The sequence below is a fragment of the Arvicola amphibius genome, chromosome X (assembly GCF_903992535.2).
Source record: "Arvicola amphibius chromosome X, mArvAmp1.2, whole genome shotgun sequence".
Lineage (NCBI taxonomy): Eukaryota > Metazoa > Chordata > Mammalia > Rodentia > Cricetidae > Arvicola > Arvicola amphibius.
Window position 1 is genome coordinate 96,433,553 of NC_052065.1, and position 27,647 is coordinate 96,461,199.

At 39.8% G+C, this 27,647-nt stretch overlaps 1 protein-coding gene across 1 annotated transcript in view; it reads right to left on the reverse strand.

Annotated features, from left to right (window-relative positions):
* Dcx (doublecortin) overlaps positions 1 to 27,647 on the reverse strand; it is a 69,499-nt gene that overhangs the window by 2,590 nt on the left and 39,262 nt on the right. Inside the window, exons 4-6 of the mRNA XM_042054348.1 lie at positions 15,920 to 16,022; positions 13,255 to 13,377; positions 5,351 to 5,445 (exon numbers count right to left, since the gene is read on the reverse strand). Of these exons, the coding sequence (XP_041910282.1) occupies positions 5,351 to 5,445; positions 13,255 to 13,377; positions 15,920 to 16,022 (321 nt within the window). The remainder of the gene's footprint in view (positions 1 to 5,350; positions 5,446 to 13,254; positions 13,378 to 15,919; positions 16,023 to 27,647) is intronic.

Below are 27,647 nucleotides of genomic sequence, written 5' to 3' on the forward strand. Positions count from 1 at the left end.
AGTCCTTCTGGCAACCACTGTTTCGTTCTCCATCTCTAGGTATTTGATTTTTTTTCTTTTAAAAAATTCCACACATAAGTGAGATCATGCAATAATTTTCTGTGTCTGGTTTATTTCAAATGACAACTGTACAATCTGGTAATTACAAAAATGTGTTGGTGGACATTTTGTGTATAAAGACATAATTCGTATGTTTATAAGAGGCCAAAGGAGGGGGAAAGAAATGGTGCTATCCTGTCGCAAAAAAAAAAAAATTAAGACAGAATTTAAATAAAGTTGGTATTAATTTAGATTATATCAAGAAAGCAATTAAACAATTGAATGTTGAACTGAATGTTGAAGCTGACTGCTTCACCAGGGTATAAAGTGACCTTTATATTATTCATAGGCTTTGTATATTTCCTGAGAAACACCCATGGAGTTCACTAACTTTCAGTATCCATCTCATTTCCTGTCTTTTAACAAAACTGAGGAAAATAAAATGTAGTTATTGGCCTCATAGTTCATAAGATTTTAGAACTAGAAGGACAGGTAAAGATCTTGTAGCCCATCTCAAGACTCTATTGGTCTTCTTTTTTTTTTTTTTTAGAAAACAAAGGAAAAATTACTTTATTTGGTTTATGAGCCAGGGTCACTCCAGCCTAGAACATGTGATTATCCTGCTTCTGCGTCCCAAATGCTAGGTTATAGACAAGTGTAGACATGCCAGACTTTTACTTTTTTTTTTCATGGTTATTTTTCTGGTAGAGTGAAAAAGGGCCAGCTAGGAAAGCAAACTCCAGCTAAGCCACCTCTCCCTCCCCCCCCGCCTCCTCACCCTTCACTCCCCCTCATCTCCTCCCCCTTCCCTTCCCTCCCCTCCCCTCCACCCATACCTCCCCTCCCTTAAGATTATATTCATTATTCAATTTGAGGTATTGAAATTTTCAGTTAATGCGATTGGGTTACAGTTGGATTGCCTGTCATAATTCCACCAGTTTCTGTTTCACATATACTGACACAATGTTCTTAAGGGGCCTTTATATATTTATAAATATATTTTATGGAAGAGTTAGCCCTTCCTTTTGTCATCAGAAATTTGATTTTTCCCTAGTAACAAATTTGCTTTAAGTTCAATAGTTTTCTAATATTTGTATTGTCATCATAGCTTTTAGCTACAATATGCTTTGTATTTAGAGCTGTATATGTATTCATTCATTTTGCCCACTATTTTGTATCTTTTGATCTATATCTTCCCATTTCCTTCATCACTTTTTCCTATGATTCTACTCTCTGCATATTTGCATCTTTTAGTCTATATTGTTTCTGTTTTAGACAGCATAAAAAAAAAAATGGGTCGTGCCTTCCAAAAATGATTCTGGCAATCACAGGCTTTTAATTTGAGTTGGTGATTAATCTGTTACTATTAAATCTACTAATATTTAAAATAATTAATGGTAAATAGGAATTATACCAGGTATCACATTCTTTTCTGTTTTGTCTCTTTCACTCAGTATTCAGAAATGCATATTGTCTGGCATTGTTGATTGTTTTTAACTAACTATCTTTTATTTTTAAATGGTATCTAATAACTGTTTTCTTGGTGGAAATAATTATACTAGATTATTGTTGCAGACTTTACCTCAAAAAAATGAGGAGAGGTTAAGGGTAGAATTGTGAAAACTCTACATGCAAAAGCTGTGACTAAGAAAGAGTAAAAAGATCAGGTTATGGGGAGAATCATTAGGAATAAACCTATAAATCAACTGCTTCGATACCTCTATCAATTCATTTCATATTGAAAGCCTGAGGGGGTTTGTAAGGGAAGAACAATGGTCAGGAAAAGTAATTGCCTCAGCATTCGGTTCTTGTTGATTGATATGTAGAAATACTGAAACAGAGGAACACACATATTGCTTAACAATACAAATAATTTGCACCTGAAATTCATTTGCTTAGTCCCTTGGAGCCCTACAGAACAAAATGTTTATAACAAATACAGCTGTGCTGGCAATACTACTGCATTAGAGAAAACAAAAGTCAGTTTTTGGTTCAAGGAACTTATAGTCCAAAAGAAGTCAGGAAGGACATTGGGGAAACCTAGCTTCTAGTTAGGTTGGCTATTTTTCCAACACACCCTGTGCTTTCTTAGTGGTATATCATTGCTCTTCCTGATGTTTTAAAGCTCGTGTGGCTGTCTCACCAGCATTTTCAAAGCTTAGCCAGTCTTCAAGGCTCCAGTTAAACAGCACCTCTGTGAAGTCTTTGCCAGTTCCCATCTTTTTTGGGTCCCTATCAAATGTCCTTCCCCCCTGTTTTGTGCTCTTCCTTGTATTACCCAAAGCCACATAAATTCTAACAAATTGTGCCTGTGATCTCAGGACAAGGCCCTTACTTTATTCATCAAATGTCTTTCTGACCACTGCTAGGATGACAGAAGAAATGTGGAAATAGAAGTAAGTGCGTATTTAAATGATGTCAGTTATATGTTCAGGCACTATGTCAGATATATTTTCCTTTCATTGCCATTTTGCAGAAAATTCTTCAAGTTTAGAACTGTGGGTGAAATCACTAATCGGAAAATCATTTTACTCAAATAATTTGTCTACGTTTCTACATTTTTAAACATCTTTAACCAGAGATTAGCTCCAAAAGCAATCTTCAATAAATATTTGTTAAATCATACCAAGGCTGTCATTAATTAATCTCTTAACTTTTGCCCTCATCTGTAAAATGGGAAGGCTAGCTATCTGTTCTTTCTCTTTCACAGGGCTATTTCAAAGAGAAGCAAGAACATGGCTTGTGAAAGGTTAAAGCAGTATAGAAATAAAAAATGAAATGTTGTTCTCATTAACTACCTTAAGATGTACTGCATGTCCATACTGCCGCACTTGAGTATGCGGACTTTGGCTAACCCCATTGCAGCTGCATTAAAGAGGATTCTCCATGAGCTGGCTAAGAGAAGCCAAGCATCTGATTACAGCTTAGAGCCCCAGCACAGCAATCAAAAGTTACCAAGGGGATGCTAGGACATTTAGATTGTTTCCAGTTGCATAGGAGGAAAGAGATTGCCTCGGCCACCTGCTTCCTGTCTCCACCATGACTCACACCTTTCAGGTCCACTTGGACAGAAGTTCAGCTGAGATCTGTTCTGGCCTCTGCCCAGGGAAGTTGGTGCTTCTAAGGCTCAGGTAGCAAGCATGTGAAAGGACAGATGCAAAGCTCAGACCTGAGATTTGGAAGGACTGAAACAAGGTCTCAACATGCTTTTAGCTTATTCCAAAAAAGTCAGCTCAATCTGCAGTGTTGGCCATGTAAATGGGAGGCCATTGCTTCCTGATAAGATGCACAGAAAGGTATGTCATCTTCATTTCTAGAATGTACGGTCTGAAAGATAAAAATCGCAGAAACCTTTCCAGGTCAAAAAAATACTAAAAGAACACTGCCAGTGAATGTATTATTCGGTCCTAGATTAGATCCTGGACCAAGAAAAGAATGTCTCTGAGCAGCTGATAAAATTGGAATACAGACTATAACCACTTTACATCTTTCTTCACTAACTCTCATGATGTTGAAAATTGTGCCATCATTATAAACCATTTTTGTCCTTAAGAAATATACATTGGATGCTCCAGTGTAATAGGGCATGCAACTTAGTCTCAAGTAACTCAGAAAAATGGCAAAAAGTAAAGGTTATATGTATTCATATACATATATAGAAAAAAAAGAGAGCACCAAAAATAAGGTAAATGGAGGAAAACAGAAATGACTGACAAATGTGCATTAAAATGTATAGCTCAATAAAAACAATAAAAAATAAAATAAAAAGGAATACAGGATCGCTATTATTCCAATTCCTCTGTAAGTTTGAAGAGATAAAAAAGTCTTTAAAATAATATTATACCGAAATCTAGATGTATACTTAATTTGAAAGTTTGACTAGAAAAGTACATAAACCATGTTTGCTTTTCTGTTTTAAGAAAAATTAATCTTAAGAATGCAATATTCAGAGAACTCAACAGAGAAGATAACAATACAGATCTGACAATTCTTCCACCTATGGCAGTGACAAAATTTGTTTACAGAACTGTGTGGACAAATAAACAAGTCACAGGTAGCTACAAGTCCAACCAGGAGAAAGAAATTTGATAATGCCAACACTCACCTGAACGATTACCAAAGAATGGGTCCTCAACCTAAATGAGCTGGATGTACATGGCAGTTGAATGATACAAATGAGCAGAGAAAATGCCCCGGATGCCTCTGGCACTTAGGGAAAGGGTAATGGAAAGTGCTGGCCTTGGCGTAGAGCACACTTCCCAGAAAGGAATGTAGTTGCAGAAAGGCATAGGGTGAAGGCACACTAAGAAGGAATGTAGTCTAGAAGGATCTTCATGACACTGAAATTTCAGAGAGAGCTTGCTTCCATCTTGTAACGTCTATATTAACAAATTTTGCTATGTAGTCAAACAACCAAAAACTGACTGGCAAGTGTTTTTCACCCATCTTACAATCTCCCACACGGACTCCAGAGACAGTCGAGCATTTTCTGAAATCCAGTAGATCGAGAAGGAGAATAAAAAGACGCTGGTCATGACCAATATAAGAAATAAGAGGGGGTCATTAAAGAAAAGGAATGAGCATTATCAATAACAGGGCATGCAAAAACCAAATTAAAGCTAAAAGCAAGCTGAAAGTGTGCTATAAAAAGATAATGATAAAACTTATCAGATAGTGGTATGCTATGAAATATTTTGAAATTTTACATGGTGTCACTTCTTTCCTTCTACCATGTTTGTTCTGGAGACTGAGCTGAAGTTGTCATGTTTGGTGACAATGACAAGTGCCTTTACCCACTGAGTCATCTCTCTAGTCCTGCTGTTAAATATATAGCAATTGACTTTCTATGGGGAAAAATAAAAATCTTCATTTATTTGCTGGTTTCTATGGTCCAGATAATTCTGTTGTGACCAAGTTAAGATTAAGTGCATGATGTCAGCACACATACAGCTAAAAAGCAAGGTACAATTTGTGTGTGTGTGTGTGTGTGTGTGTGTGTGTGTATGCGCACACACGAGCACGCGTGTGCTCACTTAGTACTATGTGATTTGTATTTATGTTTTCAGGCTAGACCATTTGGTATTGGATAATCAATTGGTGTGCTCTTCCTTGAGGAATACTATTTTTTCTCCTCTCAGCATTCCTTTGTTCCCTGTAGGAATTCTTGGTACTTCAACTTCATGGAGTCATCAAAGGTAAGTTCTGACTTCAAAATGAGCTGTTAAAGTACAGTGGGCGAGCTAACCTCTATGCCGACTTCTAAGAAACGCTGAGTGAAAAGGAGTTTAGTAAGGTATAAGAGACATAATACCTTGTGCTTCCGAAGACTTCCCGGACTTGTAGGTGTAGAGATAGGAGACTGCTTCGATTTAGGTGTTGACAGCTGACTGCTGGAAGTTCCATTTGCTAACCCAGGGCAAGAGCAAAAGAAAAATGAAAACCAACAGCATATAAAAGAGCAGGTTCTTTCTTCTTCTAAGACACTAAGAACATTCAAACAAGGTACAATGTCAAATGATTTGATAGAAGCAAACTAAGTGAAAAGAAATTTATTCATCCAAGAACTGCTGTCCTCGGTTAATGTTGTCCAACACAGAGCAAGGCATCCAGAACCTTCACCCTGACCAGTGCTTCTCAGTAACAAGAATCTATTTCTTTTCCAAACTTTCTCATTTTAATCACCAGGTTTGATTCTCACATCGCTGTGAGGTAGTTCGAGAAAGCATTGTTTTACTTTAATTTTTGAGCTAAGAAAGATAAGACACAGAGAATGCATGTGCCTTACATTAAGGGAAAGAAATATGAGCACTTTGGGCTAGGATATATCCCCTTTGGAGTCAGCTGAAGGAGACTGATGTATGACAGACCCAATATCGATTTCCACACTTTCTTATTCACCTCCTCATTCTTTACTACCATGTCTTTCATAGAAACAAAAGAAGGAAAGAAATGGAAAGAAGGAAACAAACAGAACAAAGAAACAACAGAAGGGAATAAACAGCCAGAAATGAGAACGAAATAAATTGAAGAAACAGGACATAAATTTTAAAGACAAGCTCAAATAGACTAAAGTGGAGATGAAGAGAGAATAGAGAATAGTAGAAGACCTGTAATGGAGACAAGGAAAAAAAAAGGAGATTAGAATAAAAGACTGAGAACAGAGAAAAATGTATAGAGATGTGGAAATCACTTCTAGGTAACTGTGAACAGCATCAAGGTACAACCCCAATCTGTCTCCAGTCAAGAACGTGGTAGAAATGATATGATTAAGGTTTTAACACCTCTGTGTTCCACTTCAGTTTCAAGCTGTTTTCCATCCCCCTGTTAATGAGCACTTTTAATATGCAAAAGGAAAGGTGTCACATCAAAATGTGATAATTAAATGGTTTTGCATGACATGTACTGCTTTCTCATGCTGAAATATTTTTTTAATCATAGGACCTACATTGTTAGTAAGATATTCTGAAGTATGCAATTAAAACCGAGGGGAGTGTCTCCGCAGTGCGTAGTGGAATGAAGCAGGGGGAGAGAGAGAACACTTAAGTACAAAAATTGCCTAAGAATATTGTAGTTAGTTCCACAGACACGGTTTAAGCTTCTATATCATAACTATTCCCTGATTATTCACATCCTCTCCACTGCCTATGATAATATTTCCCTATTTTCGAAAACATACCCATCAATGGAAGACACAGAGGTTGCACTATTGTGATGGCTGCTGAGATTATCCATGTTTAAATGAGCTAAAAAAAATAACCACTTGTAAACCCCCTGACTGACTTTATTCTGTTATCTTTCATTTACTTCTTGAGAAGCTTTCCTCCTTGTCATTTATACCATTGGCCAACAGCCATGGAACACCACCTATGAGACAAAGATTAGATATTGGGGTTTCAGAAAAAAAGACATCACTTCCCGGAGGAGGGGGTGAAAGCAAGTATTAAGTCAAGTAAGTATGTGGATAAAGGCCTGAACTGGATATTATTTGAGCCCAAAGGAAAGAATTTGTAATAAGGGGAATTGGAAGTAAACAAGAAGCAACATCTAAGTATTTTGAAAACCGAATCTGGACTAGGGAAATGTCCAGAGTCTGAAAGTAGACTCATGGCTGCCAGAGACTGGGGAATGGAAAAAGGTGGGGAAGTGGAATGTTTTTGCTAATGACTGGGAACTTCGCTTTGGAGTCACAGTTATTCTGGGATTAAATCATGATAATTGTGACAAACTCTATGGCTAATTAAAATCCACAATGTGCTTTAAATTAGTCCATATCAAAGAAACTACGTTTAAGAACGTAAATTGAAACTAGCAAAGTAAAGAGGAGAGAAAGTGTGTTCTAGGCATTACAATTGCACCAGAAGACAAAAAGGTGTGAAAGAATACAATATGTTTTCAAAGTGCAAGTAGCTGCCAATGGCTCAAGGGTATGGTCACTGGAGGGATGCTCAGATACAACAGAAGATTAAGGATGTGAGCCGATTTGGGTGGGTCTGTTGTGTGACCCACTGAGATATTTGGGGTAGCTCTTGGGCAATGAAATAGGCCTGTAATCTCAGCCCTTGACTGTCTGGGGAAGGACAATGGCAAATTTAAGGCCAATGTGGTCAACTTAGCATCACCTCAAGACTTTTCCAGCAATTTAAGGGCTGGGGAAGGATCTTGGTAGTCCTAGATTTATTTTCCAGTCTCTAAAATAAAAGTTTGGGTTTGATTGCTAAAGGAAAACCTCAGGAGCACTTTAAACCAGAGTGCACGCAGGCAAATTTAAACTGAAAATTTACTCCAGCCTCTGAAAATGAAACTAGGAATGGATAGGATGGGTTCAGAAGAGAAGCAGACATAACAAAAGGTACAGCAGGGGCCAATTAGTTTTCAAAGCTTCAACTAAAGCAATATGGAAGGAATATAGGAACCCTTGTATAGATAGAGTTCTGGAGGTCAGACAAGTAGAGAATATTGTGTTCACTTATTCTGTATGCCGTCCCCAAAATAAAGAATGCTACCTGTGCCAAAATTCAGTGTTTAAGTACCAGAGTTTGCTTTCTGGAAATTAAATGACATACTCTAAGAAAGGCAAGACTGGCGTGCTGCAAAAAGTCACTTATTCTCTGTAGGAAGGAAATGAAGGAGTTAATAGTTGAAGGAGTTAATGGACTGTCTACATTGCCCAAAGGCTTTCCCAGCAGAACCCAGCAAAAGCTTCCAGAATGGAGCAGTCATAGAGACCTGTGCAAACTGACATAGTCAAGTCTTCCCCTGATGCTCTAACTTGAGGTCTGAACACTAACAAGATGTGTGCGTACATTCCTGGATGGATTTGGGCATTCATCCCATACAGTTGCTGTGTACTCTACACTTCCCTCCTTTTTTCATATTTGTCCCCCAACTATGAATGGTGGCTACTCTGCTCCAACATTAAAATTCCCCCCTTCATTTTCTCTTTTATCTGAGAATGAACCCAGTGGCCTTGACAGAACATGGAAAATTGTCAGTCACAAGCGTGTCAGCTTTCATTGACTGAGTACAGATCTGAGTGCAAGGTTCATCAATTTCCAGATCTTTTTCTCCATATCCTCAAAACCTCTGTTCAACCAGCAACTTCAGATGTACACAAATATACATTCCACATATGCTTTTCTCTACATTCTCTGATTTGTTTAAGTGATTATATACAGGAGTGTATATATCTTAAGTTATCCATAAAAAATAAAGGCCTTTATTATCATTGACCTTCTATAAGTATGGATATGGGCTTTTCATCATTGAACTGCCATGGACTACACTGTTAAAGAACTGAAGATATTCTCCCATACCTTCTCAGAAATTGCTGAAGGGTAAAATCTGAAAATGGACATAAAGAAATGAGACTTGCAGACATGAACTAGCAAACTTAAGGAACCCCTGCACTTAAAGCATAGATCAAAAATGTTTTTACATACATATTTTATCTATAGACTGTGAGGAAAACTTTGAAATGACACAATTTTGTATGGATTCTAGAGCAAATTCTTACAAATATCAAATAAAAGAAGGAGCAGGATGTAGTGTAGATGGTGTCTGGTGAATTTTCTGTGTGCTTTCGAAATGGGAAATCCTTAAAGATGAGTGGTTCTCAACCTGTGGGCCATGACCCTTTCTTTCACAAGGGTAGCATATCAGAGATCATTCATACCAGATATTTACATTACAACTCCTAACAGTAGCAAAATTACATTTATGAACTAGCAATGAAATAATTTTATGGTTAGGGTTCACCACAACATGGAGGACTGTGTGGAAGGGTCCCAGCATTAGGAAGGTGGAGAACGACTCACTGCTATAGAGAGAATATCATATTGCCTTTCATCTTAGGAGTGACTGGAAGCTTCACCATTGAGTGATAGCCTCCCCTTACCCCTACTATCATCTTTAGCTCTCTAGTAATTGGGGAGCACCTTGGGAGGGACTCTTCTCCCTCATTGACTATTGTCTTTCCTAGTCCACAGAATCACAAAATTGTCTCACTGTTCTCAGCTTTCTATATAGACCAAATCCTCTCATGTCTTCTAGTAGAATTCATCTTCCCCTTTGCAATGAAGGTGTACCACATTCATTTCAACCTCTTTGACCACCTTATCAATATTTTTAAAATTAGTGTTATTCATTTGCCAGGTGTCTATGATGAGTTGACCACAGCACCATCGGTCCTCTCCCTGACCCATACACTCCATGGGGAGGAAGCAGAGCCAAGATTTGGATTACAGATTTCTAATTCCAAAGCCTATGTGTACTCTTTTCTCTTGGTTCTCAACTTTTGTGACATAGGCATTTCATTTAAAAAAAAATGCTGCTGGGATTTCTTCCTCTGACAATTTTTTTCCACAGGAACTAGGGGAAACAGGGAAAGTGGTGGCAGAGAAAAAGGAAGGGCCAAGAAGAAAGTAGGAGCAGCTGTCAGAGTTGGGGCTCCTCTTCAAGAAAACATCTAACCTATCTGGATCAAGTTAGAAAGTGGTTAGCAAAAGCCTTTTTTTCCATTAGGCAAACCAGCTGGGAACACACACCATGTCACAAAACAAAAGAACATAGGGGAACCAGCATGGCATAACTCCCACCATGTCCCAGAACTCTCTGCGAAGATGGTTTCTGTGCTCATCTGTCAGCTTCCTTAGTTCACACTCCAGCTGGGCAGCACAGTTGCCATGCTCAACTCCACATGATCATTTCCCCCAAAGTTTTGGGGAGAGGTTAGGTCTGTCCTTGCTCCTACACTAATCTTTAGTTCCTTGGTTCTGTCTATAATGGAACAGGGCATGCCCCAACAGGATGGCTGGTCAGATTAATAGGTTGACCTACCTGGATTTCCAAGGATTTAAACATTACAGTAAAATGTGTGTGGAGGCGCTTAGGGTGCTAGTCTTCAAAGAACAGTAAAAGTGTCCACTTTCAAGTATGGGTAGTCAGAGAAGGAGTGAACAGTATTACCTGGCATGCAGAGTTCGTGCTGAGTTTCTAGGCTGCATGTTCCCTTGTCTGGAGGATACACACATCCCTGAAGACTAAGATGTATGTAGCTGCACATAAGATGTCGCTAAGTGGTCCCAAGTGTAGTGATTAAAGAGTTGTCTAGGTAGTGAGTAATACAAATTGTATTACTCTTTCTTTCTTTCTTTCTTTCTTTCTTTCCTTCCTTCCTTCTTTCTTTCTCCCAGCCTGTATTACACTTTCTTAGTTCAAGTTCCCTTGACCAGAATGACACAAAAATGAAGGGTCTAGGCATGTGGTTTGCTTCTTTTTAACCCTTGATGACCAGATATCAAGCTGATTTTAATGCTCATTCATTTCATCCTGACCTGCTCATCCATTGGAATAGCAATATTGAGTCACACTCCAAATCAAGCCTGTTTGTTTTGATGTGGTGTTTGTTCTGAGATACTCAAAGCAAAATCAGCTTTCCAAACAATCCGTTAACTCCAGAGCCCCCATTAATAGTTGTTTCTCTATGGCTATTTTAAAACATTTTATAATATGTGATCTCACATGATTTTCCTGATTACTAGTATCTCTTTAACCAACAAAGACACAGAGATTTGAGATTTGCCTTGTTTTGAGTATGTAATTCTTCCCCTCCTTTATGCATGATGGCTTCAGGATTTGATCACAGAATCCATTTCACAATCTCTCACTTATCTCCCACTGGGACCCCTTGTGTGATTTATTCTCAGTATTATACTTGTTACCTCCCTAATGCCTTACAGAGAGATATCTCAACCCACAATTCAGACAGTTCCACATTTCCTTGAATTGAGATGCTTTAGTTCTGCTCTAAATGATCCCTGTTTCCTCTGTATTTGCATAGAGACATTTTCTGGAATGCTATCTAAGTGGAGCCAGGGCAGCTAAGATTCACTTCAGAACAAAGTCAAAAGACAGACCTATGGTTGTCACACATCCATTCCAAAGTGCCCTTGGCTGCAGTGTCTGGATTGCTTTGGTTAATTGTTTCTGCTAAATAGAAATGCTTTTGTTCCTCATCCCAGACTCATCCATCAAGGACGCAAGAACTGAGAGCCCAGAAACAGTTCTTCAGGGATTTGTTCGTTAGGCTGTTTCTCAAGCCAAATTCAATCATAAATTGTGAGATACTGTAGATTTACAAGATGAAATGGGAATTTGAAATCTACTTCCCACCATGTTTTGGAAATTACACTGTTGTGAATTCTTTAAAATGGAGAAAAGTCTTTCCTGTTGGAAAACACATTTATTTACCCAACCTTGCAATGTTTGTAGGTAAAATCGAGGACTTTCCTTACTCTAGGCAAGTGCCTCCCACTGAAATTTAACTGTGGTTGATATTGTAATATTTTAATACAAAAAGTTTTTTTTAAAGAAGGTGAAAACTTGTGGGGTGGAGGTCTTCCTGCAGCCCTGCCAAGGATATCAGTTCACCTTGGAGTGACTTTAGAGGCAGCATTAGAATCTGTTCAGAGAAGATCATTAGAAACAAAAGCACCAACTTACCTGTGGCACTGTGTTCAATTCAGCACAAGATAATGACCCAGAAACCACCCCAACATCTCTTGGCCTCCCCACACCCTTCATCTGGAGGTAGAGCCCGGGAGAAAGACACTGAGAAGCAAGGACCATCCAAAAGAAATCTTTGTATTCAGCACACTGGGAACCCCACACCCTTCCTCAAATGCCTCCTGAGAAGAGTCCTGGGTTCTGTTCCTTGAATACTAAATAGTTGTGTGACATTGGGAAGACCTTGAGACTCTGAACTGCCCCTCAGGTTCTCAATGTTAAAAAAATACAACCTATAGAGTTATCCTTTTGTAGCTTAATTTATAGTTCTCTTACAATGGACAATAGAGATGATGAAATTGTTTTGCCAAAATATGGCATTCATATATTAATACAATAAACAGTCACATTAAAATGTGGCTAATTAGATTTCAGATGTGCTAATTAAGCACCAAATTCAGAGCAATTTCAAAGAAGGTAAGCATCCCAATAGTTTCTCATATTGGTCACATGCTGAAATGATTACCTTTCCATTGATTACTAAATAAAATCTATCTATATTAATTGTTTTCTTTTAATTTTTAAATGCAACCACTAAAATTTAAACAGCATATATGTGATGATATCACATGAAGAGAACTATTTTGTGAAAATTAATAATACAACTAATTAATAATACAAAAAGGATATAACATACAAAGCATGCATTATGATCTATATTAGTTTTATTAGACAGAGTTAGTCTCTCAGGAAGGTCAGAACACTCAAAGAAGGCTGCTTAGGTTGACCAAAGGACAGGCCAGAGATTATAGTTCTTTCATAGAATCTTGCTGTTTTGTGTCCCTTGGCCCAAGAGCTAAGGAGATATTTACATGTTAAAAAGCCAGTGTGTGGGTACATGTGCCTGTAATATTATCATTGGAGAGGCATAGACAGATGCCTCCTGGCACATACTGGACATCTGGCCTAATCAGCCGGCCCCAAATCCCAGTGAGAGACTAGTCTTAAAAGGGAAGGTGGGCAGCTCATGAGGAACATATGAGTTTGTCTCCAACCAAAATTGGTTTTATATCTCTGGAATGATAGAACTGGACTTCGTGGGGACACTGGCGACATTGAGGAAGTCATTTATCTTATGCAGGGGGTATCAGCTTCTATAAATGAAGTCAACATGAACAACAGGAAAAGAACACTCACCGTCTTGGTCGTTACCTGAGTCAGCAGGAGACTTGCTGCGACGCATTGGGCCTGGACTCTTAGCTGATGTCTTTTGAGGTGTTGGGGAAGCTTTTGGGCCAGCTGTGGCAGACGGATTCCCTTTCATAACTCTGCATTCTAGGGGCGAAAGGATGCAAGCCACTTAGGAGGTAGAACTGAGACCCTCAGGTTACTATCAGCGTCTCAAACCAGAATGATCACCACAGGCCACAACACCTAAGTGGCTCAGGATTACAAGGCATTGCTCATTTTTTTTTTTTAGGAACTATGACTATGGTGAGGGAGGCATGGGGGAAATTTCCAAAAGTCTCTTGGGATAAACTAAATATTTAAGTTCTTCAAATCTAGAGAAAGGACAGATATTCTAAATCAAGACATCTGGATCATATGTCAGCTTAATCATCTGAAATTGACCAAACTTTACTTGAAAATAGCACCTGTGGAGGCTTGGAATTTATTTTTATTAGAGTACGGGTTGGCATACCTCAGATGTCACAGTTGCACAGATGTGGAATCCCTGAGTAAGCTCCTACACATTGTCTATTACCTGCTGCACATTGTGGTAGGCACTCTTTGCAACAGATGTCATGTCGTTTCATTCAGAAAGAAGCCTTACTATGCTGTACTGTATTTATAGAGCCATTCCTCTTTTATTTTCAGAGCATTTTGTAATCCCTTATGCTGGTTTAATAAATAAATGGGTTAATAATGACTGTAGAAGGAGTGGCGGGGCTATGTCCCGCCACCCGGCTAACTTTACCCCAAATAATTACACAGAAACTGTATTCTTTTAAACACTGCCTGGCCCATTATCTGGAGCTTCTTATTGGTTGATTCTCACATCTTCCTTTAGCCCATATTTAGTAATCCGTGTAGCACCACGAGGTGTGGCTTATCAGGAGAGATCTTAACCTGCATCCATCTCGGAGAGGAGAAGCATGGAGACTGTATATGGCGACTGCCTGAAGCGTCTCCCAACTCCTGCTACCCAGTATTCTGTTCTGTCTACTCCACCTACCTAATTTTCTCTCTCTTAGCATAGACACTCCTCCATCAAATGACTCTGATGCTCATTACTCTAAAACACTTATGGGTCTGTAGAGAAGAGTAGGCTAAATGTTTCTGCACTTGTCCTAGCTGCAATCTGATGAATTTGGAACACACTTTCTGTGATGATCACTCAGAATTCTGAATCAGCAGTAATTTGAGCCACTGAGACTGACACTTTATTAGAAAAATAATTATGTTCCTTTTCTAAAAGAAAATGGGAGTACTAAAAGCTTAATCTTCTTGCTTAGGGCCACAAATCATCAAATTAGCAATACAAGGTACATCTCCTGTGTTCCAGTATATATCCTGCACATTTTTAGATGAACTTTTTTCATTTCTTTTTTTATTCTTCTTTCATACAATACAGCTTGACCCCAGACTCCCCTTCTCCCATTCTTCCTAGTTCCCCTATGTATGTTTGTATGTGTGATGTGTGTGCCTGGTGCCTGTAGAAGTCAGAAAGTGGTACTGGATCCCCTGAACCTGGATTTATGTATGGTTGTGAACTGCTGTATGGATACTGGGAACCAAATCTAAGTCTTCTGCAAGTGAAACAAGTACTCTTAACTGCTAAGCCATCTCTCCAGCTCGTTATCTACATGGCTTATTTTGTTCTATGATATGAAAAGTAGAATCAATCAACATGGTAGAGGGCACATTTTTCCTAGAGACCTCCTTGTTGACTCCCACTTTAAGGTTCACCCAAAAGACAGGCGAGGATAATTTGGTCAGTTGAACTTTTTAGGAAACCGAATTGAGAAGACAATTCATTTTGGTTTGTTTCGCTTCTTATTTGTGTTGATGAACTTTAGTTATCACTGTCAAGAACTACAGATACAGAGGGAATAGAAAATTGGATACAGCCAGGATTTGGTTAGCTATTCCATGGTCGTTTGCCTCTCTAAAAGAAAAACTGTAGAAATGCCACTTTTAAAAAGGACCCGTCTCGAGGTGCTTGTGGACTGTCTATTAGAGAAACTCTCTCTGTTTTTCTCACATTTTACTCCTGAGTGGGAAATGTATTTTTAATATGTCTTTCCATTAATATCCCATCCTAACTTGTGTGGCCTAACTCACTTATAACTTATTAGACTAATAGATGTTCAGGTCTTCCTTGAGGCTAACAATTCTATGTAATTCTAAATCACAATGCATAGAGAATGGAGTAGCAGACACAAAGGTGGGGACTGGGTTTGACACTCAGGATAGAATAAAAAATAAAAGCTATAAAAATGTGAGACCATTAACACATATCATAAAAGCCAGAGGAGAATGGCTAGAAAAATGTGTATGTGTTATATCTGTACATTTCTTAATGCAAAAGTTCTTTCTTGAAGGTGCAGGTTAGCTCATATGATACAGTATATGGTTTAAGAAATGTGGTCATTATTGGGGTAGTTGGCAAGTTTCAAGTAGCATGAAGGCCTGGGAGATCCAGGTGACCTTGCACTTAGTGTGTCCTGTATACAAATACAAAGGAGAAATATTAGTAATATTGACCCTTGTGTCACCATTTTTAATTATTCTCCAGGCCACATAAGCTCATGAAAATCCTCAGGGATGAAAGGGAGCAGAACAAAAGTGAAACAAGCCCAATGTTAGTGTTTACCATTCTCATCCAAAGAAAAGTCATCTTGAGCATAGCGGAACTTTTCGGGACCACAAGCAATGAATACATCATCATCTCCAAAGAAATCATGGAGACAGGTGACCTATGGAGAAAGCAGAAATGCGGGGTTAGTGTTTGATGTCCTTATAACGATAACTTCACATCGTGTTGATGACGTACACAACTTCACTTCTAGGCCATCATCACTATCAGGAATCTTTCTCTCTTCACCTCTCCTTTTTTACAAAAGACCTACCACATTCATAGTCTGTACTATGATCCCTACAGAGTGAACATTAATGTATCATTGCCTGTCCATGTATGCTTATCTTGTCTCCATGCCATCAAGACTAAGATTGAGGTGATGCACAAGTGAAATGGCTCCCTCTGAAGAAAAGCCAGCTATTATGGGTCCCAACAAATGTTACCTCTTGTAGCAACTTAAAGGCAAGGTACTCATGGTCTAGGCAAACTTTAGGTCAAGTTTTAGGCCAAGGCAAGTGACAGAGATTTTCTGCAGCTTCTGATGTATAGACCTTGTAGCAACCCCAAAGCTGGGAATTCCTCTCTTCATATTCATATGTTCTAAACATAGCTGGACTCTTCATTTAAAATATTACCCAGTACAATAATGAGTCAGAGTTTCATTCTACACTGTAAAGCTAACAGAGGAAATCTACGCTGACCACTTTAAACCACATCACGGGCCATGGGTCCCATAAAGCTGTGTTCCCAGAACCCTTGAACATGTTAGGCATTGCTACATCTTCACTGTGGAGACAGTCTCCCAGTTCCCTTCTGAACAAATAAATGAGGGTCCCTGGGAAAGTAGCCTGATCCCTGTAGTCTCCTCACTACTCAGCTTTCCTAATTGCATCTGTTAATTAGTCCGGCATATCAGGCAAACCCCAGGAGGAAGCATTGAGTCAAAAACATGCTTATCCAACTTCTTGGCTTGTAAGTGTTCAAAGCCTCTAATTGTTGTAAGAATCTCATTCAAGCTGCCAGCAATGGATTTCTAAAGGCACAGACCTCACAAACTAACAACAGCTTGCTATGTGCAGAAAGCAGTATGCTGCATTTGGAAAAAAAATGTTTATATTAATAACATCATCCCCCACCCAAGATCTATTCAATCTGTTTCCCCAGCCAAGATGATTGCAAGCCTTACACAAAGAAAGAGTTGCTTAAAGATTACCCTTTATTGTCTAAGCCTCCCAGTCATCTATGGGATGCCAAGGGAAGGAAGGGAGACTTGGAGGAGTGCCAGGGTCACTCCCATTAAGTTTTTTCCTAGTTCTGAGCCTCAACCTCATCAAACACACCCGTGCCCCTTTTCAGCTGCCTTGTCTGTCCTTCACTTCTGTACTACACAATCATATAATGAAAGTCAGAGTGTCCACTGATTGCCTTACTCTGAGATAGGACGTAGATTGACCTGAGTACTTCCGAATCTGTCATCTCATTTCAGACTCAGAAAATGCTGTGGCATTCACTATTTTAGAGGTGAGAAGCCTGGACCCAGAAATAAGTAAATTACCCAGGTGAAAAAAAAAGAACAATAAATCTAAGCAAACATCTAATCTAATGTGCCTTTCAACATCCAGTATGATGAGCATTTACACAGACCTTAGGAACTGATGGACAGGAGAATAAGACTCACAGATATCACATGACAGAGCTCACAGCCTGATGGACTGACACACACTGAAACAGCACATTTCAACTTAGCTTCAAGGACAAGAGAACCTATAGGTGTCGTGGAAGCTATTGATTAACAAGCATATCCAAGCGACTGGGTCTCTGGTTGACAAAATTAGTTCAAGAAGCATTCTGCATGTGGTGGTCTGGAACTAAGTTCCAATAAAAGAGCTTAGTTATGAGCTCTACTCCAGACCTTCTGCTAATGTCTTGGACACCAAATCAACACAATCTGGAGATTTTAACTTTCAGACACTAAGCGTGTCTACATTGTTGTCTTAATTGGGGCTACTCTTGCCTTCATTTGTGTTTGAAAGAGGAGTGCCTCACCCTTGAACTTCCCTGGTCATCTCTAAGAATTAGTACATTCTTTCAAGACCTAATTTGGCTTTCATGGACACTTATCTAATCCTGTCCACTGTACCATATGCCAGACTCACCCACCCCCATCTCTGGATTTCATTGTAAATCCTGATGAAGGGTTTATGGCCTAATAATAATTTAGTTTCAGTTGTATCTGTTTAGACTGCATACAAAGAAGAGAGGGAGAAGAACTATTTGGGGTGGGGGTGGGGGGTTAATGGATATAAAAAAGTAGAAAGAAGAAATCAGTTGTGGATGGGAACAAATGTTATTAACTTTTGGAGACTTTGAAAAGTAACTAAAGCAAAAATTTAAGAAGAAGAAAGAGGAACTGTTCATAGATTCATATGTTGCTTTTCATAGAGATATCTTAAATGTTAAAAAACTTAGTATTTAATGGGTGATTTTTTTTTCATCTCAGTCACATTCTAGGGTAAGAACCCAGTACAGATTGTTAGAGTACTTGCAGTTATAACTACCCATCCTCTGCCAAGCCCCAGACTCTCCTGCTCCTCTCAGGCTGTGCAAAAAGCTTTAGACTATCCCTCCCTTTGGGGATCTTATAAGAAAGGCAATGTTCCTTATGCCTTTTGACAAACTCGCAGTGGTGTTCTGGCTTCAAGCACATTCATGTTGCAATACAGCTGTTCAGCATCAGGTTTCTTATGTGATCCTGCTCCCTATTTTACTGGCTTCAAAATGTAGACAAACACATCTTGTGTATGCAGATACCCAGCTTTTCCAAATACTTTCAATGCTGAGACACAGCAGCCCCCATCTTTGTTACATGATGAGAAAACAGAATCTTTTCCATCTTAAAAAATGAAAATCACAAGGCACAAAGAATCAAAACTTCCCAAGGTTTCAAAAATTGGCTCATGAAAGAGTTGGGACTAGCTCTCCGGCATCCTGCTTCAGTTCAGAACAAAATAATTTATTTGCCCGAAAGAACATGACTTGCCATAACTCTAAAACTCCTGGGAGACTAGAGAGTCCAATATACATTAGACTGTCGTTTTGAAAAATGAAGTTTTGCTGTTAACCATATTTTTAATCCATGGACAAGAAAAACTTCTCCCTTTAGTGAAAACTGAGTACAGGGTGGAAAAACAGGGACAAGGAGAAGAATGAATTTTAAGAAGAAGAGAAAGAAGAAAAAGGGTAATAATAATAGGACATAAGAAACAAATTTCAAATGAAAGAATGCCTGTTAAACATTCTATGGTAACAATGGCACCAAGTCTATCTTGGCTTACACTTCAAATGCATAATTTTCTAACTAGCTTTCTGAAGCAATCTTTTTAGAACAAAGTGACAACAAATGACTACTCCCTGAAATGCCACTGGATTCTCAAAGAATAAAGGTCTTGCTGACACCAGCTCAAGTATGAGTCATACTTGAGTATTTAAGAAAGAGGGGAGAACACATAGGCATGACAGCCGTCTTTATAATTACTCAACTACCACCACAAAATCAATAAGAATTAACTGAGATTAACACTTAACCCTTACCTCAGTGCTCTTCATTTAAAAAAAAGCAAGTAGGAGAGGGACGCCAGTGCGACTGTACATTAGCATGAACAATATATTATTTGGATGGTCCAATGTCTTAAATGTCAAAGGACTAGTGGATAAATGGAGGCAACAGATCACTGTATATAAGTAGTTTGAGTCTATTAGCTGCAAATGGAAAATTCACCATGACTTGATTTAGGCTTGATTAGATTCTCCGTCCATATATTACAGATAGTGGTCATTTTTGCATGTGCCTGCTGCTACTATATCCCGTAATTCATTTGACTAATCCTTCAGAAAGAAATGTTCTTCAGAAGTATTTAGAAATTGGTGAGACTCACATTTGACATGTGTAATTTGTTTTTGTGAAAGCCCAGCTCCCCCCATATTGATCACTATGCACTTTCTCAAGCAAAGAGGCTGCGTGAGAAATACAAAAGCGAACAACAAAAGCCCGTGCCTTCACAACTGACAATGTAATAAGTATGTGTGAACTACACAAATAATTAGAATACAACGCAGGCTGTTGTTAGCACTGCTGTGGAGGCACAAAGAGCAAGAGGAAGCATGAAGACAAAGAAGACGATGAAAATAAAGATCACCGTGACCTCACACAGTCATTTAAATACATGACATGAAAGTGGAAGTGAGACACTCTGGAACAAAGAGTGGGACAAGTGGGGGCATAGAGGAGACAAATATGGGGAAAATACATGGTAAGCTTGAATACAACGTTTTTATGAAACCCATCAATGGTTATATGACAATAAAAATGTTTTATACAGAGATCTGAGGAAGACTTCACAGGGAAGAAAACTCAAACTGAGTCTAGAAACATAGCTGGGATATAGGTTAATGGAAACAGGAGGTGGTCTGGGCAAAGGTTGCTGTGTGAACAGAAGCTGTGAGGCAGGAGCATGATGTTCTCTTAAGAGCTTTAGAGAAGCAGAGCTCCGTCTGATTGGCTATAGCAATTGGTTTTACCCCTCCCCCAAAGCTGCACAGCACAATAGCCCCAATCCATATGCTAGCCTGCTGCACAGACAAAACACCCAATTAATTGCCTCCTGGTAGAATTCAGGGTAAAGGGAAGGGCAAAGAGTGTCCATGAGGAGGACTGGTCCTGGTGGTGAGGAAGAGGGAACCCCTGTGGCAAAGCAGACAAACCACATTGATTTCTCAGTCTTGCCAACAATGTGCCCTGGCCATAGAGAGTGGCTGGCAAGCTTTGCAAAGTGAGTTAATGAAAGATTCAGTAAACATTACCAGTGAGGCTTTCTAGAATTTGCTGCCACTTTCATTCTGGAACATTCTCTGCCTGCCAGCTCTGGACTGGCTCCAGTCAGAGGCTGACACTGACTTGGCTTCTTGTGCTGTGTAGTGTTTCTAGGTGACCCTGATTTCCTTATCAAACTCTTTTTCTTGGAGTTATCTTGAAGTTTTGCTTGTGGATTTTCATAACAACATTTTTTCATTTTGGGGCCTGGACAAGCAGCTCCTTAATTCTGAGGTGCCCCTTTTTGGCACAGATCTCTTTATTCAATACCTGCACTTCCCTAAAGCCTTTGAGGAAATAAAAACAATGATACTTGCATTTCTACAAATGTTTTTTACTGTTTTTGAAATCTTTCTAGGAGGGAGACTATTTGGGAAAAGGAAATTTTTCAGCAAAGAATTATTGGGAGAGGAGACAAGAGATGGTCATAGTAGTTGAATATGGCCCAAGGACATTAAACACACACATGAAAATATTATGTTATAACTCTTCATTTTGCACCATGACTGTATGCTAATAAAAAGTAAATTGAAAACCATTCAGTATTTATTCTATGTTATATTCTTTCCACACCTCTAATCTCCACCCATCCTAACGTAATGAGGATTCCATCTACATCCCAAGCTCCAAAAAGGTTGCTCTTGCCAAGATCAACAGCAACTTGACTATTGTCAGATCCTGTCCCGCTTTCTAGCCTTGTTTAAGAGCTAGCAACAATAGCCATCAGGTGAACCAGGCTGCCCGCAGCACTTTCCCTTGGTAGCTTCTGGAATGCTCCTCACTTGATATGCTCTTTTCCGTATTCCACCAAATTGGTTTGATTTCTTTAGCCAATTCGTAAGAAAGACACTGACGCTGCATCACTGATAGTTCTAGTGACCGAAACATGTGGAGTCTAACTATGTTATTCCTCTTTTTCCTTATGGTGATTTGTTTATGTGTCTAATATATTTTATAGTGAGTTTATAGCTGGTTGAACTAAATCATTTGGGATCCTGAGGGAGCCTAGTTTGGAGAAAGTTGTATGCCATAAAGATTGGAATTTTTTTAGATCGACCTCCGAGTTGGTTTTCCAACCACTCGTTTAAAACTAATACGATCCTTTTCTCAACGAAAGACTTTCCCTTTAAGCAGCTCACACCTTGATGGATTGGTTTCCTTTCTCCACCCTTCAAGTATATCTTGAGAACATTGTCCGTGTCTCGTATTTACTTTATTTTACCTCATGGTAAGTTTGACTTTGTGACCCATTCCATGGCCCCAGGAAATAATCTTGATGGCTGATTGTGGAGGTGGAAATTGACACCTTTTCCCCCTATTTGTCTTATTCTCTGGGAATTGCCAACCCTTCTGTTGTGAATTTACTTATTCCTATAGCAAGCAGCCAAGCTGTGTGAGTGGCACTGTGGCGCTCCTACACTAAAGCTTAGTAGATCTCACACAATCTTTGACTGATAGAGAGTTCTCAAAAGAGAAACAAAACCAAACCAACATTTTCATAGGTAGTCAGGTAGTAAAATACCATAAGAAACTTTAGGAATATGTCGTGTTTAAGGTCATCTGGTCTTTCCACTAAAAAACCTAAAACCTAAAAACCAACAGTAACTCTGTCTATCCCCTTCTTGAATTTCCTCAAGACCGAAATCTAGAAAGTTAGGATTCAGTTGAAATACTGACACTTGAATTTATCCCCTTTTCAGTCACTCTCTGTAACCTTTGCTGATTTACGTTTGTTAAGCGACACTTGCCGCTTCCATTACCTCATTTGGCTCATTAGCCTCTCTACTAAATAAAACAAAAAGGGCCATCAAGGTTAAGTGATTTTTACAGATCACATTTCTCGTTAGTGACACAGCTTACAGCAGAACTTGATATAACTTATTCCACTCAGGGTACCTAAGGCATACAGCAAAGGCTCTTTATAGACCTGACAGGGACGTCCTTGGTAGGGAAATCCACAGGATAGCACTGCTTTAAGAAAGAGGAAGCACAAAGAAGAGACAGGAAGAAACAGGACATTCTACTGTATGTTGCCAGGAGCTGGTTTATGATTTAATAATCAGATCTTTGGTGATGGCAGCCCCTTGGAAGCCTGGCAACCCCTCAGTATTGAGGGGTGTTTTTCCCTTAGTTTCCTTTTGCCATTTCTCCAACAGTCTCTATCGGCTCCCACCAGAGACGTGGCCGGGATGAGAGCAGCTGCAGAGGTGCTGGAGTCCATGCCCAGGACTGACACCTGCCTTTCCATGGGGCCCTGGGGACAAGTTGGCTCAGAGAAACAGGGACGGGACAGAACTCCATTCATCAGAGAGAACTGGGGTGGAAAAACCCTGCCTGATCCCTTGGCACCATTAAACTCGGAGATTGGCCCTGGGCCCTCCACAATTCCAGGTTCAGTTTAGTAAGGTGAATTAAAATGGGAGAATGCATGTGTAGGGCCTATTGCTGTGGTCTATTGTGTGTAACGGTTATCTGGTGCCTGCTATGTTCACAGCAGGGTAAAGTCATAGCTGTAGATTCTACTAGAGCAAAAGAAAAAAATGTATGCTTCAAAAATAAAGCCACTGACTCTGTTGGAAGTTGAAATTTGCCACTGCCTCCCTGCTTTCTTCCTGGGCCTAGCTTTCTCTGTTGGAAAGTAGCGATGCTGGTCCTTCAAGGTTTATGCTATCTTTGTGTCACAATTCCATTGAAGAGTTTGGCAAAAGCTAAGTCTTCTCCCCAGGAGAAAAAAAAATGTGTACCTAGATAGCTAAGTTTCAATAGAAATGGGGAGGTGCTGGGGGAAGGAGCCGTTAGGAATGTCCCTGAAGGCCATCTAGAGATTCTGAGAGTCTCTGGACTGGTTGATTTCCGAGGACATTTCTAGCTCTGACAGGATGAAACATTCCAGGTTGGACACAGTTAATGAGCAGATACACTCTCGCCAGAATGCTGGCAGCTGTTGTGGAATCCCAGAGGCTTAACTGTACCCCCCTTCCCAGGCTTCCTGAGACTATTCCAAGAGAAGCCAAAGGATATAAGCTCATTCTGTGAAAACTAAGTCCAAGGGAAGCAAAGGAGTGCAAACTGATTTACAGCGAAGCAGAGACCTGAATGTGCCTCGGGCTATTGCCCTGCCCCAGGTTGCTGGAGTTTAACAAGGACACTAACTTTGCACGAGTGAGTGGGCAGGAGAGCCAAGGCCCCTAAACCGTTTCTCATGGCTGATTGCGGATAGAACAAAAAGCAAGACTATTCAATTGGTAAAGGGTACACAGCACTATCATAAATGTTCTGAGAAAGCCCTTAGGAACTTTTTGTCTTGAGAAAGCCCTTAGGAACTTTTTGTCTCGATTGTGACCAGACAGCATAACACTGGCCACTACACCTACAGCATTTTCTCACGCATTTACCTTCTGCTTTGTGACTTTGTATTTTCCTCTCCCTGCCCTAAAACGTCAAGGGAGAATCCAGTCAAGGAGTCTGATAGGATTTTCTGTCAGGGGTGTCCATTACCGGCCTTAGGCCTAAAGGAAAAGGAGCAGCTGCCAGAATCCAGGGAGAAGCGAATGAGTTATATGAAGAGGACTCCCTGACAGGAGTCATGACCCTTAGGATAGACAGCGATTTCTCATGCAGGGTGCTAGGCAATAGACATCCCAATTTCACTCACTTTTCTCCTCCCTGCCTATGCTCAGCTGGCCGAGCACCATTGTAATAAAAAAGACAAAAGAGCCTACTCACTATGGTCAGCTGACAAGGCCATACAGCAGTTAAGAACATGGTTGAGTGTGCCTGGGAGGGGGAGACTTGGAGCATGCATGTACTATCTACCATAGGAAAGAGGAAGGACGTCTTGTAGCCTGAAACAGAGAATGGGTGTGACTAGCACGTAAGCAATAGTAATATTGTTATAAGCATGCTATTCCACGTCTTCTATATTTCAGGCTATGACAATTCCTTCCTTTTTATTTTCAGCCACAGTTCATATAGTCACTAAACTGCCCTAGCCAAAGTTTCTTTCCCCCTTCTTCTTCCCTGGCCCTTGTATAGGCCATTTCATCTATTAACTTCCGATACAAAGGATGTGGTTGAAGAAAGGGAAATGAAGAAATGACAGATAAGCAACAAGAACACAGAGTGTACTCATACTGCTTTAGAATACAGTTACCAGAAGCAAAAGGGTGTTCATAATTGTCTTCAATTGAATAGAAACTGTATATTGTTCAAACTGATAACCAGGAGCAGAAGGATACTTCAGTTTGCACATGAGTGGGATTTGAGGACATTCTGGCGGTTCCATTAACCTTAAAGGAAGTGGTGAGCCAAATGTGGGAGAACATTTAGGAAGAAAGAGATGTCAGGTATCTCTACTAAATATTCCATGATCACTGCTTGGAGAATGATCTAGAAAATGGTGAATGCTAGAAGATTCCGGACCAATCGTTTTTCAAAATTTAAAGCTTCTAGAGCAATGACATCGCGCAGCATTTGGAGACCATTTTGCTTGTAATAACTTGGGGGTACACTAGTTGACATTTACTGTGTGAAAGCTGCACGCGTCACTAAAGGTAGCACACTGCACTTCATACGGCATCTCCTTCCAGCTATTCCTACTCCCTGCTGTGAGGTGCCTTTTGACCCCTGGCCGTACTTCAAGCCTCATAGAAGCTTATTCCCTAGTTTCCAACTGCTTTATTAGTTAATGACTCAGCTTGCCTAGACCTCTAGCTTAGGAAGTTCTAGTCTAGGCATCATTCTAAAGTCCATGGATTCACCCCTCTCCTATTTTACTTGTTCTTTTCTGAGAGGCCAATAGGGCTTGGGGTTGGTAATTGCATTGAGCCTGGATCATAAGTGATGCAAATGCACTTTGACTGAATATGGTTTTTATTTTTGTTCTTCAGATTAAAACATGAAGAGATATTACCTATGGCTGTACCTTGAAAACCGTCAGCACTTCATAAAAAATTATTGATTTTTTATTTTTAAAACAGTCTTATTTTATACACCAATCCCAGTTGAGGAGTCAACAAAGACTGTCTCAATCTTTTGAGGCAGGACCAAGCCCCCCACCACCATGTATCTAGGCTGAGCAAGGTATCCCTCCGTAGGGAATGAGTTACAAAAAGCCAGTTCATGCATTAGGGATAAATCCTGGCCAGCGGTCCTATAGACTGCCCCAGCCACACAACTGTCACTCACAGCTGTCATGACAAATTATTATAGTTGCTTCACAAAACACATGCATGGAATCACAGTCAACAAGTGGAGCAAGTAATGTGAATCCCATTTTAGAGACAGTGGGAAAGGGAGGGAGTAAGCAATGAAAAGGCCAAGGAAGAGCACATGAGCAAGAGAGATCTACTTTCTGTCTCCTTGCCCCTGTGGAGCGCCTGACTTCCCTACCTAGTAGTACTTTTAGAAACTATTATTTTAAGGAACGTCTGCCAATAAGGACCTCCCTGAATTACTAACACACTTCAGAATTAATCATATAGGCAAAAATGTACTCTCAATTGGTTCTCTTATTGAATAAATTTCATTGAGTGCTCACAATGCTTCACTCGCTATGGCAACTATTAGGAGAGAATGAAGAAAGATGTGCTTCCTGGCACATCTAAGGAGCACAGCTTCTGGTACATTGTTTTCACTTGACTTGCTCCTTTTACACTTTAATTCTCTTCTTGTGTATAATCTACATTTAATCTTCCAAAAATTAAAGTTTGGACACTGTTTATACAATCAGCCAAATTACTTGGCTATTCCAAGTTGTGACTCAAACCAGTTGCCTTGGAGCCTTTTAAGATTGTGTACATAATTAAATTCATCATCAGTAAGGGGGGGAGTCATATAGGCCCAATGCATTGACAATACCCAAGGACTCAATGCTGGGAAAGGGTTAGTTGGATACAGAATTCTGATAAGCTCATTCATGCTGGAGTGTTCAGTCTTAGTTCTCTCTAAGTAATCTCACAACCCTGGACAGGATGCAGACCCCAGAGAAGACTAGAACCTGATGTAATAAAATTATAATAGCAGACATCTCACGTCTCTAAAAGTTGGTAAAATATATTGTGGAACAATGATTGTTTTTACAATTCACCCTTTGCTTGTAAGCCATCTTTAGAACAGTTCCACTTCTCTTAGATAGGCTTCATGTTTTTTCAGTCTAATGAGCCAAATTCATTTAAGCTCAGAGAAAAAAATAAAACGCTTGAGGAGCAAAGTCTAAGGTCATTAGTAAAAGAGTCCCTCCAACAACGTTCAAAGAGGCAAAGGGACAAAATGTTTGGCTGAAGCCACCGAACATTGACGCTAAGCGAAAGTTCTGTATTCTCGGTCCCCACCTCCCGCCCTCACAAAGGGGCCTTTCTTTTCTACTCTCTAAATCCATTCTACCTCCCACACAGGGAAGCAGACCTAGTGGCAAGTTTCAGCAGGAATGCAAATTGAGGGATGTGTACAAGACAGAAATAAACTTCATAAAATGGCCACCAGTGTGATCGCCTGGAAGGCACTCAACTCAAACCTTTCCACTTTGAGCAAAGGAGTGTTGTTTGCATTTGCCCCTTCGAATGGGCTGCTGGGCTCAGGAGTCCAGCTTCCAGGTTTATAGCAGCAGATCAGCCCTTTAGAGGATCGCAGCCCTGCTTCTCACTGCAGGACTTACCCAAATAAGTGGTAAGTTCCATGTTGAAGGGCCAAGAACCTTAGGGAGACTGGATATGCATAATGTAATTTCGCAGTCTCAGTAACAATCAGACCTATTGCATTGGGTCAGGGGACAAACTGCAGGCTTTTCCATTTCATTTTCTTCACATTTACAGTAGATCAAGGGTCATTTAACTAGCACATGGTTGCAACACAGTTTGGATGGATTTCGTTTTT